Source organism: Microcaecilia unicolor, chromosome 10 (genome assembly GCF_901765095.1).
Source record: "Microcaecilia unicolor chromosome 10, aMicUni1.1, whole genome shotgun sequence".
In the NCBI taxonomy this organism is placed as follows: domain Eukaryota; kingdom Metazoa; phylum Chordata; class Amphibia; order Gymnophiona; family Siphonopidae; genus Microcaecilia; species Microcaecilia unicolor.
In genome coordinates, this window is record NC_044040.1 from 183,974,087 (window position 1) to 183,996,308 (window position 22,222).

At 40.6% G+C, this 22,222-nt stretch overlaps 1 protein-coding gene across 1 annotated transcript in view; it reads right to left on the reverse strand.

Annotated features, from left to right (window-relative positions):
- Positions 1-733: 733 nt before the first annotated feature.
- The window catches only part of GPR149 (G protein-coupled receptor 149), an 87,079-nt gene continuing 65,590 nt past the window's right edge, over positions 734-22,222 (reverse strand). The window contains exon 4 of the mRNA XM_030217102.1: positions 734-2,153. Within this exon, the coding sequence (XP_030072962.1) occupies positions 1,581-2,153 (573 nt within the window). The 3' untranslated portion in view covers positions 734-1,580. The remainder of the gene's footprint in view (positions 2,154-22,222) is intronic.

The following is a 22,222-nucleotide window of genomic DNA, read 5'->3' on the forward strand; positions in this document are numbered from 1 at the left end:
GCCCTGAAAATGGCAGATACAAATCAAGGTAAGGTACACAGAAAAAGTAGCACATATGAGTTTATCTTGTTGGGCAGACTGGATGGACCGTGCAGGTCTTTTTTTGCCGTCATTTACTATTTTACTATGTAGTCCAGATACTTTAGATTTATAGAATGGACAAAGACTGATTCATGCTGTTACCCAACCCAAAGCAAAGATGTGAAATATTTGCATTCCTTAGTACTGTACGTTAACAAGTTTGTGATTGATTGTTGATTTACAGAACAAGATGACTAGGTCAAGACACAACAGTATACTACCCCTCTACTTGATTTTACATTGAAGATCATGATATTGCTAGCTATGTACAAGTGATTTTTTTCGAACCTGTGCCCGAAAGGTTATCAAGATGGCCAAAATCTAAGCAGATGAATTTTAGCGAAGGCATTATTTTTCTTGGCATACAATTTCCAGCCTGCACAGTGAGGTTGGCAAACTGCAACCATTGTTTTCCAAATATAGATTGACCTTGGAAACATTTGTGCCAAAATAATTTAAAGTAACCTCCAACTCTTACAACTGCGCATGCTTATACTGTGATCACCCTGGTCCATTGTTGGCTTGCTTGTTTGGTGATTTATAAGGCACATTTCAGCAATTTGTGATATGACATGGATTCTTAACCAGGATCAATGTTTTGACTATGCAAATTACAAAGAAATATAAAAAGCTTATTCTTCCATTTTGTTTTAATTTATTTAATTAAACAACTCATGCTTTTTCCTAAAACACAGTTACAGTTTACGTAGAAAAACTTCACGTACAAGAATCAGTAAAAGAAATGAAAAAAACCTTTGTTGATAATTTAGCTGGATTCGGCAGTAGAATGGTTATGGATCATTCACTTTCTTGGTCTTAAGCATTTTGGAGTAGGTACATACTGCATGGCTGTCTCATAGCTACATCTGCCAAGTAAACTTGTTGATTTGAACCATTCTGGTAAATGTCATTGAGATGCATGGTGGGTAGTGCAGCTGCACTGATAGTATGAGTCAGTTTTCCAATATAAGCAGACCACTTTACATTTGCCTAGATCTGTAACAAGTGGCGGGTAATCAACAGATTGCTCTAGGTGCAGGAAAATAATGGTCTGGTGGCATTGTTAGTCGCAGATAGAAAGTCAACATATTGGTGAATCAATTCTTTTGTAATATTCTGTGCTACTCATCTAACCTCTACTTCTAAGTCTTCTTATTGGCTGGACTGTGTTTAATATCAAAGTACTTTGATAGCATCCATATTGAAAAAGCACTTATGTTCATTATTCTCATTGAACTGTAACGTCAACTGTAACTTATGGTCAATTAAAAAAAATTAAGCAGATACAGTATGCAAAGAAAATCATTTGATGTGTTGTACATTATTTTAAGTATTTTGCTACACCGCCCATCAAGAAAATTTTCTGAGCGATTTACAATACTAATAAGATTATAAGGTCATAATAGGAGAGAGACTTGGTGGTGAGGGAAAAACAATAGGGGGAGCGGGGGAAAACTACAATTCATGATAGGAAAGATGATGCACACAGTTAACATTTTCTAGTTGCTCTTACCATCCTCCTCCCGTTTTCTGTAAGCTTTATTTAGCAGTTGTATTTCTTCTTGATACCCATCATTGTCCTGATGCTGCTTTTTGCTGTTCTGCCTATGAGCTTCGACAGTATCCGGAATTGATATATTAATATCACTGTCGGGATTGTTTGTAGGAATAAAGAGTGAGTAGGAGGCACTTTCGCCTAGATCACATGAAACAAACCGATTTTCTTTTCGTGAATAGCGTAAGGAAGGAGATCTGGCCTGGGCAGAGGATTGACTGATATTGCTTATGATTGACACAGTGTCCATTGCCTCTTCGTTGTCACAAATTTCAAGGACTTCCAGATGAATTTTTACATTGGTATCAGGAAACCTAGTGGGAGAGTCCTCTGGGTTGGGTTCATGGCCTACACTTTTTGACCGATACACTTCGATCTTCTTGGACGTGGGAGTTATTTTCTGCCCTTCACTGCTTACCTCATATGTTGATAATGAGAGGGTTTTTCCCGTTGGTGCATGGAGAGAGACAGTTCCTTGAAATGCACATAGTGGAATAGCTAAAGCCCCACCTGAACGCTAGAAACAAACAGAATTACTGTTAAGAATGTTCATTTGTCAACCACAATGATCACATTACAAGAATACCTCAGAAATGTTCCTAGGGCTGCCTCTTTTTCTTGGCTAAATTTTTGTGGTGCTGTGATTTTGCCAAGACAAAATTTAGCCCAGGAAGGGGGAGAGAGGGTGACAGGTGAAGGCGTGGAATTGAAACAGTTTGTCTGGCTAATTCCCTACCCCCCCCCTTTTACAAAGCCACACCAGGGGCGTATCTGGACTCTGGCGGTAGGGGGGGCCAGAGCCAGAGAGAGGGGGCACATTTTAGCCCCCCCCCAACGCCCCCCCGCCGCCACTGCCGCCATTGCCAGAACCTCCCCACCAACGACTCTCCACCCTCCTCCCCACCGTCAACCCTCCCCGCTGCCGTTGTTTACCTTTACTGGCGGGGGACCCCAACCCCCCGCCAGCCGAGGTCCGCTTGCCGCCTTTAAAGATATTTCTTCAGCTGGCGGGGGACCCCAACCCCCGCCAGCCGACCCGACGTCTTTAAAGTTTTTTTTCGGCCTCCGTGGCCGTGCTGTAGTTGACTGTTCAATCCAGTTCGGAGTCTGACGTCCCAGCACATTGTCCTGCACGTACAACGTGCTGGGATGTCAGACTCCGAACTGGATTGAACAGTAGTCAACTACAGCACGGCCACGGAGGCCGAAGAAGAACTTTAAAGACGTCGGGTCGGCTGGCGGGGGTTGGGGGTCCCCCGCCAGCAAAGGTAAACAACGGCAGCGGGGAGGGTTGACAGCGGTAGGGGGGTCCAGGGCAAAATCTGCGGAGGCCCAGGCCCCTGTGGCCCCACGCAGATACGCCCCTGAGCCACACTAGTGGCTGCTGGTGCAGTAATGCTGACATAGCGCATTCAAAGTGAATGGGCTGTGTCAGCATTGCCAAGCGGCAGCTGCTGGCGTGGCTTTGAAAAAAGAGGGTAAGTTCACTGAAGTTCAATAGAAATCAAACAAGATAAAACATGGAAAAGAAAATAAGATGATACCTTTTTTATTGGACATAACTTAATACATTTCTTGATTAGCTTTCGAAGGTTGCCCTTCTTCATCAGATCGGAAATAAGCAAATGTGGTAGATGACAGTATATATAAGTAAAAACCAAACAAAAAAACAGCACCACGGGCCTTTAAAATGGAACAAAGTTCTTTAATGAATGAGCCTTGACCCGACACGGGCCGTGTTTCGGTGACTAGCACCTGCGTCAGGGGTCACAGTGATGACGTGGAAAACTTTTTCATCCATTTTGATACAGAAAGTGAAAGTGCCTTGGTGCTTTGTAGCTTTTACTACATGAGACGTGGGGTAAGGAATATTGTAGATGAAAATATTCGAGTTATTCCCCAAGTTTTCCACGTCATCACTGTGACCCCTGACGCAGGTGCTAGTCACCGAAACACGGCCCGTGTCGGGTCAAGGCTCATTCATTAAAGAACTTTGTTCCATTTTAAAGGCCCGTGGTGCTGTTTTTTTGTTTGGACTTTAGTTTGTACTTTGTTCCCTCTCTTTTGTTATACCCAGTATATATAAGTAAACCATCCAAGCATTTCATTGACAGTCTAACAGGGTGGGGGTGGGCAGGAGGTATGCATGGGAACATCAAAGCATTTCAGAGATAGTCTAACAGGATGGGGGTGGATAGGTGAGAGGAGGGTGATAAACATAGCAATACAACTTTATGGTTTATAATGGGCTATATGGTTTATATTGGAAAATATATCCAACCAAAAAATATCAGGATAGTTGGTAAAATTTTGAGGTTAGGTATTTGAATAAAGTTAAGTAATTGTGGTTGGTGTGTTGGCCCACTTGAGGGTTGATTTATCAAAGTATTAGAGGTATGAGTTAAATATTCCTGTTAACAGTGATAATGTAGATACGCTAGTTAATGCAAGCTATTCCTCAATTAGAGGAGCTGATTTGCATTCTTTTCAGTTTATTGACAAATCTTTAGGTATTTCTGTATACTAACGTTGAGTAAAGTGTATTAATGTAAATACATTAATGATGTTTTAATGCATGTTGAGTGTGATTTGATAAACTCCTTAAATTCATAGGAGCCCTTTTACCGAACAGTGGTAAAACGTGGCCTTAGAGTGCCATGACGCACGTCATTCCCATGCGCTAAAGCCATTTATACTGCTGGGGTAAAATGGATGATTTTCTGAACTTTTCAATAATGGCCAAGTGCTAATGTTCACATTAGCACATAAGCCCCCACCACCACCACCACCACCTATTTTGTATGTGGTAAGGACTCACACATAAAACACGTGCAACTCGAGTAGCATATGGCAATGCCCAGGTGCTAACCAATTAGCACAGAAAATGCCAACTCTCCGCCCCCATGGACACGCCCCCATGACAAAAAAATAAATATTTTTTTAGCACGTGGGTAGCTCATGTACATGGCAAAATTACTGTGGGACGCCTCAGTGCACCCCGTGCAGTATTCCATTTTTTTCTTTGGTAAGCATACACTAGTGTTTATCACAGCCTTGTAAAACAAAGGTATAGGTGAACAATACGTAGATGACTACCTATTGAAAGTTAACCCTTGATATTAAGGGGCCTTTTTACTAAGGCACGCTGGGAAATGTCCTGCAGTAGTGTAGATGCGTGTTTTGGGCATATGCAGATCCATTTTTCAGCGCACCTGTAAAAAAATTGCTTTTTAAACTTTTTTGCCAAAAATGGACGTGCGGCAAAATAAAACTTGCCATGCATCCATTTTGGGTCTCAGACCTTACTGCCAGCCATTGACCTAGTGGTAAGGTCTCACACAGTAACTGGGCGGTAATGGTCCACACATGTAAAATGCCAATTACCACCTGATTACCATCCACCCGCCAGAAAATAAAAATATTTTCCTGTGCGCGTAGTGGGTGCACGTAAAAAAGGAAATTACTGCACAGGCCACGTGGTAGCCGTGTGGTAACTCAGAATTGCCTTGCATTGGGCGCGCATAGGACCTTAAGCAGCTTAGTAAAAGGGTCCCTTAAACTCTGCGGTCAGCATTGCTTTAAAACACTGAAGACAGTATTTAGTCATACCCGGATATTCAGTGCTGAGTATTACCCAGGTACTAGTGCTGAGTATCTGGGTATAGAATGGTTGCTGGAAGTTGTCTGGATACCTCCACTGTTTAGCTTTGGCAACCGAATAGCTATCCAGTCAACAGTAGTTTAGTTTATTGAATGCTTGATATACCGCTCTTCACAGAGCATCAGAGCATTTTACAATAAATAATCAAAGGGGAGCAGAACTCAATCTAAATTTTAGAAAAGGGCAGCAAGGAAAGAAAACACACACTGGTCCAGGTTCAGTATTCAACAAAACGTACTTCTGGTTTTAATTGAAATAGATGTGTTGCTTACCCTCCGATGAGAACAATGCACATTTAACAAATTACTCCAGACTGCCTGTGCTACTGAACTATGTTTCAGATCTAATTTGTTCCAGCAGTTTTATAATCAGTTCTAAATTCAGTCTGAGCCAGCATGGAAGTAAAAGTGCACCATATAATCAGTTGTAATAAACCCTCTTTAAAATGGTACACTCAAGTGCCGCATGCCATTGCTGACATATCCGGACATTGATTCAGAGAATGACAGTGATTAGCATAGAACAAATAATGTTTAAGTATTGCAACAAAAACCATTACCCATCTAAGTTCCAGTTTTTGATGCTTCACCCAGGGAGGACAATTCTTAAAGGGATTTAGTACAGTGGTTACTAACATGTGCTAAGGGAATAACATATAATATTTGCCTCTTATTACATGTTCAATGCAATATTGTATGCTATATTATCATAATACACTCTAGTTTGAGTTACTGTGGGGTGCAATGATAAATTTTATTTATTTTAGGATTTATTTACCGCCTTTTTGAAGGAATTCACTCAAGGCAGTGTACAGTAAGAATAGATCAAACGTGAGCAGTAGGCAATTACAGCAGTAAAAATATTTGAACAATACAAAGTATGGCATGGTATATACTTGCAATGAGGGGCTTGAACAGTGGTTTTCAAATTTTCTCCGACTGTAACCCCATTATCATGGCCAGAGAAAGCACACGACCCCCTGAGGTGTGGGCTGGTGATGATATAAAGCACCTAAATAAAGTGTAAATTAAATAATGTAGCTGGCATTGAACACCACAATTGTTATTTGTAGAAAAAACAATATCAGCTCAAAGCTGGAGTTATTTTTCCTGCTCAGGAACATCTGGATGCTAACATGTGGCATGCTGCTCACAGGTACCATCTTACAGGAACTGCCACCTGCCAGCCACCAAACAACCCAAGGCCCCCCTATCCCCCTTGAAAACACCCCCATAGGCACTTCAAGTCTACCTGAAGCCATCCCTGGTGGTTCAGTGGAATGGGGCAGGAAGGGTTATCATATGGCTCCAGAAAAAGGAAGACAGAAGTCCAGATTTTACTTCCATTGAAATCAAGGGAAGTAAACCTGGACTGGTACAATCTGCCCTGCCTAGTTCCCCACTTAATTCTAAGCTCTTGCAATTTCGGATTCAAAATGGCCCACGATCCCTAGGAGTAGTCTAATGATACCATGGCTAGAGCTCAGGCTTCCATTTTGTTTTGCATAGTAGAGGCTCATGTTATACAGGTGCAAATGCCTTTGAAATTGTGGACAGATGGTAAGTAGACCTTTCCTCTGAGGTGTACTTCCCTGTATATTTGAGTAGTACAAAGGGAAACACAAACAACAGTTAACTGTTCATCCTCTTCCAATGCATTTCAGTGTTTGCAGGCAATGTTTGCATACCAGTTCTTAATGAATTCTGAAGAGGAAAAATTACCAATAAATCCTAGGCTACAGCAAACCATTTATACAATGGAACAAATTGCAAGCAACTGGAACAGCCCCTCCAAAATCACAGGATATGGAGACCAGAACAGATCACACTCTTAAACAATGAATCATAGGAAAGCAATTACATATTAGCCACAAACAAACAATGAACTAGCACAGTGGCGTTCCTACGGGGGCTGACACCCGGGGCGGATCGCCGATGTGCCCCGCCCCCCGGGTGCAGCGCCCCCCCCCCGGAACAGCGCGATTCCCCCCCCCCCCCCGGCGATAGAACCCCCGATCCCCCAGCGAAAGAACCCCCCCCGGGTGCACGCCGCTGGGGGGGGGGGGGGTGCCGCGCGCCTGCCGGCTCTTCATTTTCATGCTCCCTCTGCCCCGGAACAGAAAGTAACCTGTTCCGGGGCAGAGGGAGCATGAAAATGAAGAGCCGACAGGCGCGCGGCACCCCCCCCCCCCCCCCCGCGGCGTGCCGCCCCCTCTTGGTACGCCACTGAACTAGCATTAAGCTCTTATTAGATAACATGCACACACAAATATACAAATCTGCAATATTTATAGGGCCCTGTTTATTAAGTAGCGGTGAGGGCGCGTTAGCAATTTTAGCACGCGCTAATGATTAGCATGCACTAAATGCTAAGTCATCCAAAGGAAAATATGGGCAACTAGTATTTAGCGAGTGCTGATTTTAATGTGTGCTAAAAACGCTAGCATGGTTTAGTAAGCAGGGTCCTTAAATTGTTCAAAGATGTAGCTGTATTTTTTTAAGGTGTTCAACATGACTAGAAATTTGGATATTTCTTAACTGGTCCAATGAAATGTATCACAGACTGCAAAAAAAAAAAAAAAAAAAAAAACCCAATAAAATTCCAGCTCTTCTTCACTTGTCTTGTGCTTCCTACAAATATATAATTTAAAAATCACACATTTTGTAAGGTGTGAATACATGCCTATCTTTTTTGTATTTTACCTTTCAAATTTGTATTGAAGAATGCAGTAAGTACAACTCTTAATTCATTCAATAACAGACTTGAATACACACCTTTCCGAGTTCTTGATTCAGGAGTGAATTCCCAAAAATCTCCTTATGCAGGCAAGACCACGGTTGAATTTCATATAGGGCTTTCAATTTCTTTTTCATCTATAGAACAATCTGTATAGCATGGCTTTAGGGTATTTTGATATAAACAAGGGCACTTTTCACTGGAGAATACATGTGGGCACATTTTTAACAACCAAAAACAACCCCTTTCTTGGGTATAATTTAACAGATATGGCATCATGACTCAAGGAACGTTTGGGCCTCAGTTTTGAAACAGTGCTGGAAATAGTTGATGCCTCTATTTAAAATCTGTGGTCCAAATTTCCCTGATGCACAATTTATTTATATTTTGCTCACACCTTTTCCGTAGTAGCTCAAGGTGAGTTAGATTCAGGCACACTGGGCATTTACCTGTCTCCGGAGGGTTCCCCAGGTAAGGGCTCTGTTTACTAAGGTGAGCTAGCATTTTTAGCGCATGCATAAAATTAGGGTGCGCTGTGTAGGTGCCTACACGGTTAGTACGCGCTAATGCACCTCTAGCACAGCTTAGTAAACAGGACCCTAAGTTTTTAACTAAGGCAATGGAGGGTTAAAGGGTTCTTTTACAAAGGCGCGCTGAAAAATGACTTGCGGGAGTGTAGGCGCGGGGTTTGGGAGTGTTCCAATCCATTTTTCAGTGCGACTGTGAAAAAGGCCTCTTTTTTTTGCCAAAAATAGGCGTGCAGCAAAATCAAAATTTCCATGCGTCCATTTTGGGTCTAAGACCTTAACACCAGCCATCGACCTGGCGGTAGAATCCAGGCGGTAATGACCTATGTGCATCAAATGCTACTTGGCGCATGTCCGTTATGTGCGTCCGAAAATAAAAACTATTTTTCAGACGCGTGCCAAAAATGAAATTACCGCAAGAGCCATGTGGTAGTCGGGCGGTTAAGTCCATGTTGGTACATGTTGGGCGTGCGTAGGTGCCTAAGCGACTTAGTAAAAGGAGCCCTTAGTTATCTATTTATTTTATTTTGGATTTTGCTCACACCTTTTCAGTAGTAGCTCAAGGTGAGTTACATTCAGGTACACTGGTTATTTCCTTGTCCCTGGAGGGCTCAAAATCTAAGGACCCTTTACATAAACCCCACTATTCTCAATGGAGCCTATTTACCATGTGCTTAACTCAGATTAACATGTGTCAATGTGAATTAACTCCTGTTATTAAATAAGATGTTATTTTTTTACATGAGGCAACAGAAGATGAAATACCTTGGCCAAGGTCACAAGGAACATTAGGGGAAGAAAGATTTGAACCCTGGCTTTTAAATATTACTCAGACTGCTGCTCTAAACGCTAGGGTATTTCTTTGTGATTTTAGCAATGAAACTGGGGATCCTCAAGTATTTTGTTAGATTATGCTGTCAACTGAGTTATTAAAATCAATATTTTGCTTGGGATAGGTATTCTAATGATTTGTTCATTAACTTTGAAAATTAACTGGACAAATCATCACTTCTTAAATTTCAGGGCCTTTTGTTGGATAACTTAGCAGAGCATATTTGATATGACGTCTAAATCTGATTTTGGACGCTTGCTGAAAGTGTACAAAAATCAAAAGGTGAACACAATGATTTTTGAACCAGAAAAGCATCTATATTTTTGTTTCAAAAATGTCACTTCCTAGATGTTTTATGTTCAGTTTATTTTTCTTTTGTGACTATTTTCAAAAACAAAAACTTGTCAAAGGGAAAAATGTTCAAAAATAAGCCATTGGGACGTATGGGGTGGAGCAGCATTCTTAGTAGCCTGGCCACACAGACATTTTATTTATTTTTATTACATTTGTACCCTGTGCTTTCCCACTCATGGCAGGCTCAATGCGGCTTACATATATAGGTACTTATTTGTACCTGGGGCAATGGAGGGTTAAGTGACTTGCCCAGAGTCACAAGGAGCTGCCTGTGCCTGAAGTGGGAATTGAACTCAGTTCCCCAGGACCAGAGTCCACCACCCTAACCACTAGGCCACTCCTCCACATCTCAGCAGAGCAGTGGGGCACTCTAGGGGGCGCTGCAGGTGACTTCACATAAAAGGTCCCAGGTACACATCTCACCATTACCCCCTTATATCGTATGGGGAGCCCTCCAAAACCCAACAAAAACCTACTGTGCCCAACTATACCCCTTATGGTTTCAGATGTCACCTATATGTGGGTAAAGTAGGGTTTTGGTAGGTAATTTGGAGGTTCATGCTTTCCACTACATGTGCACCGGTTAGTTTGGGATATGGTCCTGGGTCCCCTTTTCTACAGTCCACTGCACTGACCACTAGGCTACTCCAGGGTTCTGCTTGCTATTTTAATAGGACTGGTCATAATGTCTGAAGTTATCATAGAGTCTGGTATGTACTGCTTCTTTCACATTTTTGGGAGGTGGGAGGGGATGAGTGTCCACTGGGGGAGTAAGGGGGGGGGGGGTCATGCCTTAATCCCTACAGTGGCCATTGGGTCATTTAGGGTACCTTTTTGTTACTTAGTCATGATTCAACCAAGTCTAGACCAAAACGTCTTTTAACACTGGACGTTTTTGCTTTGTTCCATTATAGCAGAAAAATGTCCAAGTTCTGGGAATGCTCAAATCCTGCCACTGACACGCTCCTTGCAATTTGGATGTACTTCAGATGAACTGTACAGAAAAACATCTCATTATGGGTTTCAAAAATAGCAATTTGGACATGTTGTAAAAAAAAAAAAAACCATCCATCTGCCGCTTTGTACTGCTTTTAGGAAATTTTTTCTGTTTTGAAAATGAGCCCCTTAATGTCTGGCCAAAAGTTAACCAGTTAAAAAGAGATGGATTCAGGGGGACAGTTAAGTTAGTACCAATATTCAGCAATTCCTGCCATCAGAACATTTTCATGGAGCGGTGAACTATACATTTTTGTCAATAAAAATAAATAAATACATCTAGTTAAAGATATGTTCGGCGCCCTGACAAAATAGCCCCGACATAACAGCCTTGTAACAAAATAGCCGTTGACAAAATGGCCCCACCCACAAAATAACCCTTGACAAAATAACCCCCTAGAAAAAAAATAACACATCACAAAAAAAAGATGATAAACTTCAAATTAATTCTTCACTGAGAAAGGCTCCTACCAGCATTGCATTGTATAAAGTATATGTAAATAAACAAAATTCTATAGCTACCAACTGGTATTCATGATCTGCTCTGCTGTTTAAGGAAACTATTATTCCATCAACATCTTAATTAAAAAAAACCAATGTCATCATTTTCATAGTCTTGCCAACCTTATCCTGTTTGGCAAGGTAAGATTATTAGGAAAAAAGTGCAATGCCATATTCTGGGCAGCCTGATCAGGCCCTTTTGTCGGGGGAATAATTTGTCAAGGGCTATTTTGTGGGCAGGTCGTTTTGACAGCGGCTGTTATGTCAGGGGCTATTATGTTGGAAGCTTTTTTGTCGGGGCTATTTTGACCGAGTACCGATATGTTCAGTGCTATCCAGTTAAGGTAAACATTGTGATGGAGTAGTTGGAATAAACCCAGGCCCCCTTAAGTACGCTCCCTCACAGGATATTCAGCACTGTTAAGTGGTGCTGCACATTTTTTTAAATTATTTATTTATAATTTCAACGTTAATTTATAAGCATTACATCTTGTTACAGAAACACAGAGCAGAAACAATAATCATTAGGAATTAAAAAAAAATTACCTACTCTAAACATTCAGAGAGAAGTAAAACAAAGAAAAATATAGCTCTTTCTTAGACCACCTACTAATAAGAGATAGAGGGCGTTAAGTAACACGGGTGGAAAATATTGTAAATACGGGAAAATATTATGAACAAAAATGGCCTGGTACACTTCACTTAAATTTTTTCTCTCAATCTTGATCTTTCTTATATTCAGAAACTATTTGGTCACTTTCTTCATTTCAAGAAAAACTTTCAACTGCTCCGGTTCAAAGAAGACATATTTCTTATCTAAATAATTGACCAAACATTTACAAGGATAAGACAAAGTAAATCTTGCCCCCAACAATCGTGTCTCTTCTCTAAGAGCCAAAAATGCTTTTCTTCTATCTTGTGTGGTTTTCACCACATCCGGGTAAATCCATATCCTATCTCCGAGGAAAGGTTTTGTTGGGTGCTGCACATTTTTACAGAGTGGTAAGCTCAGATTGTGAGCACTCCAGGTACAGAGAAATACCTCTTGTACCTGAATGTACACTGTTTCAATAGCTTTCGGGCTGGCAGGTAGAGGCTGACCAAAACCAAGGTTTTTGGTTTCAGCTGTATCCAAATCTGTGGCCAAAATCCACTGCTTGGTTTCGGCTGAAACTAAAGCTGAACCAGAAACCAACCAGGGCCAGTCCTGAAACAGCACCCACTCCTCCTCCCATTGCTACCACCACCATACACAGCCTCCCTTCCCCCATCCCGGACTCACCTCTCAGCCCCTCCCCAGGCCTACCTTAAACTCTGGTGGTCTAGTGGCCTAATTGGGGCAGGAATGATTCACAGTTGCTCCTGTCCCAGCCCTCTCTGCCATCAAAATGGCTGCCAAGACCACTGGCAATGTTCCCTCTAAACTGTGTGGGAGTCCTCCACCCATATTCCTGCCAGAGGGGGTTGTTGTTTCACTATCACATTTATAATGGCAAGGGACAAATAAGTTCTGCAGGACTCCAGAGGACCTGCTTGCTCTAGTGATTGAAAACATGATATTAAAGCAGCACTCCCGACTCACAGGAATGCAGCTGGGAGACTCCTACACAGCTTAGAGAGGACATTGGTTAGTGGCACTGTGCATTATTTTATTAATGCCCCTTATTTATTTATTTATTTATTTTTATTTATTTATTAGGATTTTTAAATGGAGCCCTAATCTAGACCAGAAAAAAAGATATAAACCTTATAAACTTGGAATATGGATAAATCAGGAACAATTATTTAAATTTTGCCTTTACTTAACTCCACAATAATGTCTTTTACTTTGTACTTCCAATTGAAAAACAAAACGTGACATCACAAATAAATGCAGATATAGAAAGGAAGAATTTTTCTACAAGATCATTAGTAAGAATAGACAGATTGCATGTTTATGTGCTTACAGGAGGGAGAAAGATGTAATCACAGTGGAACTGTCCAATCAAAAAAAAAACTTAGGGAATTTTCTGGATAGTACCCTTAAGCAGCCCCAATAATTTGTCCTAGATGCAAAATGATGAGTTATTTGCAGAAACTTAACATCCCATAGTAAATATGGGCCTTGGTCTATGATGTTACACTCTATAATCATGAAATTTTATACTGACAATTTTATATTTCAAGATAGACATGGGGATGCCACTGCTTGCCCTGGGATTGGTAGTATGGAATGTTGCTACTATTTCAGATTCTGAATGGAATCTTGCTATTTTGCGGGGGGGGGGGGGGGGGGGGGGGGGGGGGGTTCTACATGGAATGTTGCTACTATTTCGGATTCTGGAATCTTGCTACTCTTTGAGATTCTACATGGAATAGTGCTACTAATTGGGTTTCTGCCAGGTACTTCTGACCTGGATTGGCCACTGTTGGAAACAGGATACTGGGCTAGATAGACCACTGGTCTGATCCAGAATGGTTATTCTTATGTACATATGACACATTTATATTGTCAAAAACTCTTGATGGTAAAACCGTGATTTATAGATTATGATCATACAGCCTGAATGTGAGTTGCAAAATATTCTACTCAAGCCCTGCACTGTTTAGATTATCGACCACAAGTATGGTGGTTGGGTTTTAAAAATAATGAACAGGTTGCTCAAATTTTGTCCAAAGAAAACTACTGAATAGCACATCATGATGAGAGAGAGAAAAAAAAAACATAAATGAGAAATCTTTCTTAATCGATCAAGATTGCTTTGTACTCTAAGAGCAAAACTGAATATACACCAGGAACGTGTCTCACTTAGCTAAAGCTTCCTTCCTGCTAAGTGTGTCTCCATTAAGTGGCTTCAGCTGCAGTACAGAAATAATATTCTCCATTAAAATGAATAGCAGGGATGATTGCTCCTGTCATTTCTGTCTCACTTTCTCTGCTGGGGAAAAAAATGGTGGTTCCCCCACCCCCCAATGATCTTTTTAGTCTCCTGTATGCTTTGTGATATCATGTCTTCATTATTCAGAGCAACTCTAAATGTGAACTATGGTAAATATGTAAGAAATACAGGAATCACAATATCTAGTTCTCAAAAATAGGGAGGAAAAGACCTTTGCCCACCATATGAGATTGTTGGCATTACATAAAGAATTGTTATAAAACACCTATGGACATTGTCCTGTACAGATTTTGACCCTGTGGAATTGACAAATCCATTCATAGCAAAATTATTTTGATGTGCATCTCAAGCTAAGTATTATTTTCTTGAATTTTATTTGGTAGATATTATGATTGATAAAAGTTTTGAGAAATTTGGATCTACCTAACATTTCTTTGGGAGGTTTTTCTAGACTGATGATGACTTTTTCTGACCAATCACACTAAGAGGGGCATATCGAACAGGGCGCCCAAGTTTTCCTGAGGGTGCCCTCGCAGGATGGCTCTGAAAAGGGGCAGGGAAACCCGTATTATCAAAACAAGATGGACGTCCAACTTTCGTTTTGATAATACGGTCGGGGATGCCCAAATCTCAACATTTAGGTCGACCTTAGAGATGGTTGACCTAAATGTTGAGATGGGTGACCTTAGAGATGGTCGTCTTCGATTTTCAGCGATAATGGAAACCGAGGACGCCCATCTCAAAAATGACCAAATCCAAGGCATTTGATCATGGGAAGAGCCAGCATTCGTAGTGCACTGGTCCCTCTGACATGCCAAGATACCATCCGGGCACACTAGGGGGCACTGCAGTGAACTTCAGAAATTGCTCCCAGGTGCATAGCTCCCTTACCTTGGGTGCTGAGCCCCCCAAAACCCACTCCCCACAACTATGCACCACTACCATAGCCCTAAGGGGTGAAGGGGGGGCACCTACATGTGGGTACAATGGGTTTGTGGTGGATTTTGGAGGGCTCATATTTACCACCACAAGTGTAACAGGTGGGGGGGGGATGGGCCTGGGTCTGCCTGCCTGAAGTGCACTGCACCCACTAAAACTGCTCCATGGACCTGCATACTGCTGCGATGGACCTGAGTATGACATTTGAGGATGGCATAGAGGCTGGCAAAAAATGTTGTTTTTTTTTAGGGTGGGAGGGGGTTAGTGACCACTGGGGGAGTAAGGGGAGGTCATCCCCGATTCCCTCCAGTGGTCATTTGGTCAGTTCAGGCACCTTTTTGAGGCTTGGTCGCAAGAAAAAATGGACCAAGTAAAGTCAGCCAAATGCTCGTCAGGGACGCCCTTTTTTTCCCATTATCGGTTGAGGACGCCCATGTTTTAGGCACGCCCCAGTCCCGCCTTCGCTATGCTTCCAACACGCCTCCGTGAACTTTGGTCATCCCTGTTGGATTATTTGTAGTAAATAATTAGCAGATTTTAGTACACACAGCTTCAGCTTTAGAAATGTTAATTTCTTTCTTCATCTCTCTCTCATTCACCCCTGAATAATTCACTGCTGAGTCACTTTAAAGTTGAAGTAACAAAACATCTGTTTACTCACAGTTTGTAGTTAGATTATAATCAGACAGGCTTATATATACATATTGCTATACATTTGTATTATCAGCTCCTTCCATGTGCTTAGATGGTAATGGATGCTCACACCACCATAGATCCTCTCAGGTTAGGAGAGATCATGAGCTCCATGTGCTCCATGTGCTGTGTCTGCTGCATCTACTGTGTCTAACCCCCACAGGAAGTTGCATAGCTGTGTGACCTCTCTAAGTAATTCACATCAGAGGTCACAGAGTAATCACAGAGAAATAATAGGTGACAGGCAATGCATGTAAAATACAATTACATTCCAACAAACCCCTTCTCATGCATAACTGTCATGCAATTATTTATTCATACAAAGTCCAAGCTTTATACGCAGATTCACAAAATGTTCTCTGGGTAACGGTTTGGTCATGATGTCAGCTGTCATCTCACTGGTGTGACAATAGTGTAGACTGATGACCCCTTCTTTCGCCAACTCTCGCACGTTGTGGTATTTCGTTGCGATGTGCTTGGTGCGTGACTGAACCTTGTCATTCTGTGACAGTCGGATGCAGCTCTGATTATCTTCCATTATCTGGATTGGTCTCTTTTCAGCTATTCCAAAATCCAGCAAAAGTTTTTCAATCCACATCAGTTCTCTGCACACTTCCGATACGGCCACGTATTCAGCTTCTGTAGAAGACAAACTCACAATACTTTGTTTATGACTGGCCCATGAAATTTGTACATTTCCATATATAAACACATATCCACTTGTGGATTTATAATCAGAATGATCCCCTGCCCAATCTGAATCACAGTAACATATTAGTTTTGGATTACTATTGGCTGAAATCTTTAATTTACAATCAATGGTACCCTTTAAATACCTTACCATCCTTTTAACTGCAGTCCAATCTGATTTGGTAGGTGAGCTGACCCTTCTGCTCAAAATTCCTACTGCATTTGCTATATCAGCCCTGTATGTGGTAGCTAGATATAAAAGCTTACCTATGGCTGATCTATATTGGATGTTATCTGGTAAAGGTTCTCTTACTGTTTCATCCTTCAGAAAATCAGTGATCATGGGAGTGCTTACAACTTGGGCATCTTGCATACCTAAACTTTCAATAAGCTCATTTATTTTCTGCTTCTGGCTTAGAAGATAAGAACCATCATTTTGTTTCTCAATTTCTATACCAAGATAGTATGACACATTACCAAGTTCTTTTATCTCAACATTGTGGTTTAAACACTTTACAATGTCCTTGTACTCTTGCTCACTTTTGCTTGCAATGAGCAGATCATCAACAAAAGCTAAAATGTATGCATATTGTCCATTTGTGCACCTAGTGTACAAACATTTATCTGCTTCACCTTGCTTAAATCCTAAATTTGTCAATATTTCATGCAATTTGTCATTCCAACATTTTGCACTTTGCTTTAATCCATAAAGACCTTTGTTTAATTTACACACTAGCTGTCTTTGTTTTGTATTTATGAAACCTGTTGGCTGTTCCATGTACAAGTCTTCAGTTATATCTCCGTGAAGAAACGCTGTTTTCACATCAACGTGGTTGACTTGCATGCCTTTTGAGACTGCAATGCTCAGAAGTGTTCTTATTGTCGTGTGTTTCACTACAGGTGCAAACACTTCATCAAAATCTTCTCCATATTTTTGAAGATATCCCTTTGCCACTAATCTGGCTTTATACCTTTCCACTTTTCCTTGTGCATTCCTTTTTAACTTGAATACCCATTTGCATCCTATAGCTTTCTTGCCAGGAGGTAATTTTGTAAGAATCCAAGTATTATTTTTATCCAATGCATCAATTTCTTCTTGTGCTGCTTTATGCCATTCAGCAGCTTCTTCTGCTGGCATTTTCTCAATCTCATCCCATGTTAAGGGCTCTTGAGCTTCTGCTGACTTTGTTAGGTAAGACAGTCTTGGGGGTGGAACACCTTTGTTTTCCCTGGATGAGCGTCTGACAACAGGTTGGTCTGACCTTTCCGCATCCTCTAAATCTGAGAGTTCTTCTCCAATTGATTCCCCTTCTCCAACTGTACTGTCTTCTTCAATGATCCTTTCTGTGTCTGCTTCCTCTGCCTGTTCCTCGTTAGATACAGATGAGTTGCTTTCAGACATCTGCCTTGGTATGGCATTTATATACACTGGCATGTCTATTATGGTTCTAGTTTCATATTCTGGATGATAAGGCTCATCTGGGATAATCCAGCCTTTATCAACCCTTTTGTTTTCATCAAAATATGTAACATGTCTTATGCCAACAATGCCAGTTTTCAGATTCAAAATTCTATATCCTTTGTGTCCTGGAGCATAGCCAACTAAAATGCCCCTTTCTGTTGTGGAATCCAGCTTATGCCTTCTTTGCTTTGGTACATGAGCATATGCTGTACTTCCAAATGTTCTTATGTGTGACAGGTTTGGCTTCCTACCATGCCATGTCTCATGTGGTGTGCGCTCAGCGCCTTTAGTTGGCATTCTGTTTTGTAGGTACACTGCTGTGAGAATGGCTTCCCCCCATAGTCTTTTAGGGAGATTGCTATCTGACAGCATACATCTGGTCATTTCCACAAGTGACCTAAATTTTCTCTCTGCAACAGAATTTTGCTCTGGTGTATAAGCTACTGTTGTGATATGTTGAATGCCTTCTTGTTCTAGAAATGTGCGCATGCTTTGTGAAGTGAACTCACCACCATTGTCGGTCTGAAGAACCTTTGGTTTTCTTTCAAATTTATTGCTCACCATGGCTACGTATTTCTTCAGCATGTCTGTGACTTGACTTTTCTCTTTCAGCAAATAGGCCACACAATATCTAGAGAAATCATCCAAGAATATTAGCACAAATCTGTTATTTCCCAATGATGGGATATTGAACGGTCCACATAAGTCACTGTGTATTAAGTCCAGCACTTTATTACTCCTATTTCCTGTGTATGCAGGAAATGAGGGTCTCACACCTTTTTGAGTAACACAGTCTATGCATTTCTCCATTTTACCAGCTTCTGCACTTATCTGAATGCCGGTGGCCAGTTGCTTACTGTAAAGATCCTGGATCACCTTAAAATCACGATGTCCCAGGCGGCGGTGCCAGATTTCCGGACTACATTTACCATCATTCTTCCTTACTTGCACCATATGTGAGGCTTCACCTGAAATGCTCAGTTTATAAACATCATTATGCATAAAAGCTTCAGCATACACTTCATCATTTTTAGAGATTGTGCACTTACTGTTTTCAAAATGAATCGCAAATCCCTTCTTATCTAATGTAGATACACTAAGCATATTGCAAACTGCTTGGGGAATATACAAGACATCACTTACAGGAATTTCTTTAACTTCATTAGACACTTTGCATTTTAAGAATCCAATACCTTTTGCTTGGATCTTAGCAGTCCCTGCGTTTGCAGTTTTAAGAATACCTTCCTCTGGACACATTTCCTGAAAGAAATCCTTACAATTGGTTAAATGGCATGTGCTCCCCGAATCCAAAATCCAAGTACTTTCATTTGAATTTTTATTTACCATAGTCAAAGATTTTTCTGCCATTAGAAAGCCCTTGTGTTTATCTTTGTCCTTCATACATTTCCTGGTTTGAAAATTCTTTAGTTCCATTGGCTTAGGTGAGCTAGAGGGAGTGTTTTGTGTTTCCTTACACCATTTAGATACATGTCCCTCCTTTCCACATGAGTAGCAAATCAGCTTGCCCTTGGGTGGAGTTTTCCCATAGCTCCGCCCTCCTCTGTTCCTTGCCAAGAAATTTGTTTCATTTCTCTCTGACTTGCTTTGAGAACACATCTCCTCAGAATCATTTATTATGCATTCCTGCCTTAGTTTTGATGTTGCCTGTTCAAAAGATTGCCCTTCAATGGCCTCATTTACAGACCTAAAAACATCAAACTTCTTTGATAGTGAGGTAAAAAGAAATGCTCTTTTCAATGCATCACACATGGGAATTCCAGAAAGTTCTAGCTTTTGAAATGAAGACATAAGATGCATAATGTGATCATTACATTTACTTTTATCCCTTAATTTGGTTTCATTCAACTCTGCTAACCAAATTGGTTGCTGCTTTGCATATGTAGTTGCATACATAGTTCTCAGTTTATATAAAATGTCCTTTGGTGTATCTTTTCCCTCCACTAATATGGCTTGTTTCTCTGAGAGAGCTTCCAAAAGCATGCACTTCACATAATAGTTTGCACTGTCCCATTCAGCCATATTTTCAGCTGTTCTGTCTTGGTCTAAGCATATATTTAATCTTTTTGCTCGAAGGAGACATATGAATCTTAGTTCCCACTGCCGATAATTAAACTCAGTTAATTTAGGCACCTTGAGAGAATAGAACAATGGTGAATTTCTTCCCTCAGCCATTTTCTTAGCCTTCTGTCTGCTGTGTGGGGGGAGAGAGAGACAGACTGAATCTTTCCTTTAAAACTTAAGAGAAAAAAATGTGGCCTTTTTTTTCTGCCTGGTAATATTTCTCTTCTTTTTCAATTCCTGGACCCTGGGCCCATAACCCTTTTGTTGGATTATTTGTAGTAAATAATTAGCAGATTTTAGTACACACAGCTTCAGCTTTAGAAATGTTAATTTCTTTCTTCATCTCTCTCTCATTCACCCCTGAATAATTCACTGCTGAGTCACTTTAAAGTTGAAGTAACAAAACATCTGTTTACTCACAGTTTGTAGTTAGATTATAATCAGACAGGCTTATATATACATATTGCTATACATTTGTATTATCAGCTCCTTCCATGTGCTTAGATGGTAATGGATGCTCACACCACCATAGATCCTCTCAGGTTAGGAGAGATCATGAGCTCCATGTGCTCCATGTGCTGTGTCTGCTGCATCTACTGTGTCTAACCCCCACAGGAAGTTGCATAGCTGTGTGACCTCTCTAAGTAATTCACATCAGAGGTCACAGAGTAATCACAGAGAAATAATAGGTGACAGGCAATGCATGTAAAATACAATTACATTCCAACAATCCCCACGACGGAAAGCAGTTGAGGACGACCAAAACCGGCTTTCAATTATGCCTATTTGGGCGACCCTGAGAGAAGGACGCCCATCTCCCGATTTGTGTCAAAAGATGGTCGCCCTTCTCTTTCGAAAATAAGCCTGCAAGTGGCCATGAGAGATTGGAGCCTGATATTGTGCATCGAGGTCTTGATGAGGTCTTTTCCTCCCTATTTTTGAGAACTAGATATTATGATTCCTGTATTTCCTGCATACTTACCATAGTTCACATTTAGAATTATTCATTATTCAAAGGCCACATTCTTACAACTATATTTTCAAATATAAAATATGTAAATGAGAAATCATGTCATGTCTATTGTACCAATGAACTAATAAAGACGCTTCCCCCATTCACTATTAAAGCCCAGTGTGTTAAAGAACTATAATCTAAGTCTGTGCTTTCCCTTATGACAACTTATATATAGATTCTGTGGCAAGTGTTAGAAAACTCTGAGGTATCTGATAAGTAATCTCTTGTCCTTGAATCTCATGTCTCAATAAATTTGTTAGTGTATAAGATACCACCAACCTCAATCATATCCTCTTTTCCTTTTTTTTTTCTACAGGAAGTACACTTTTTAAATTATTTATCAATTTTAACAAAATATACATCAAGTTTATATACCTTGAATAGAAACAAGAATTAAACATAAGGAAATAAGGAGTTAAAATATTTACTCCATAAAACAAGAAAATAAACTAATACTCAGGTCCACAAGTTAAAGAAGGAGGTATACCAAAAGAAAAAAAAGGAGAAATTATTCAATTTGCGGGGGGGGGGGGGGGGGGGGGGGGAGGAAGAGTGGAGGATGCATGTCTAACCTAATCAAATAGAGGGATACCAATAGCTTAATTAAACATACCCCAAAAATTGTGAAAGTACATTATGTGCATTAAGAAAAGAACATAGTTGAACCAGATCAAAACAGACATACTGCTTATTCTGAAATCTAATTAAGCATTTGCAAGGAAATTGTAACACAAAAGAAGCACCCTGGGCCAAAGCTTCCAGGTGCATGACAATAAATTTCTTCTTTTGATCCTGGGAGGTCTTACAAAGATCCAGAAAAATTCAGATTTTTTTTGTACAAGAAATAGAGTATGCCTTTGATGAATAAACATCTTAAAACATGATCTGTTTCTGAGAGGAAGACGAAAGACACAAGGAATGTTGCTCTATTTGAACAGGCTGGAAATATCCCAACTGTCCATAGAGATCTCACCAAGAAGAGATTTCTCTCTTCTAACTAACATTACGCCTAGTGGGCAGATAAAATACTCTACTCATGGGAGGATATAAGTCTAACTTATATCCCAATACTTCCAATTATTTATTTATGGCATTTATAAACCAGCAACTTGAATTCAATGTGGCTAACAATACAGTGAAATCACATCATACAGAATACATAATACATTGCAATAAAAAGTGAAAGAATGAACAATACATAACAATGAAAACAAGGATT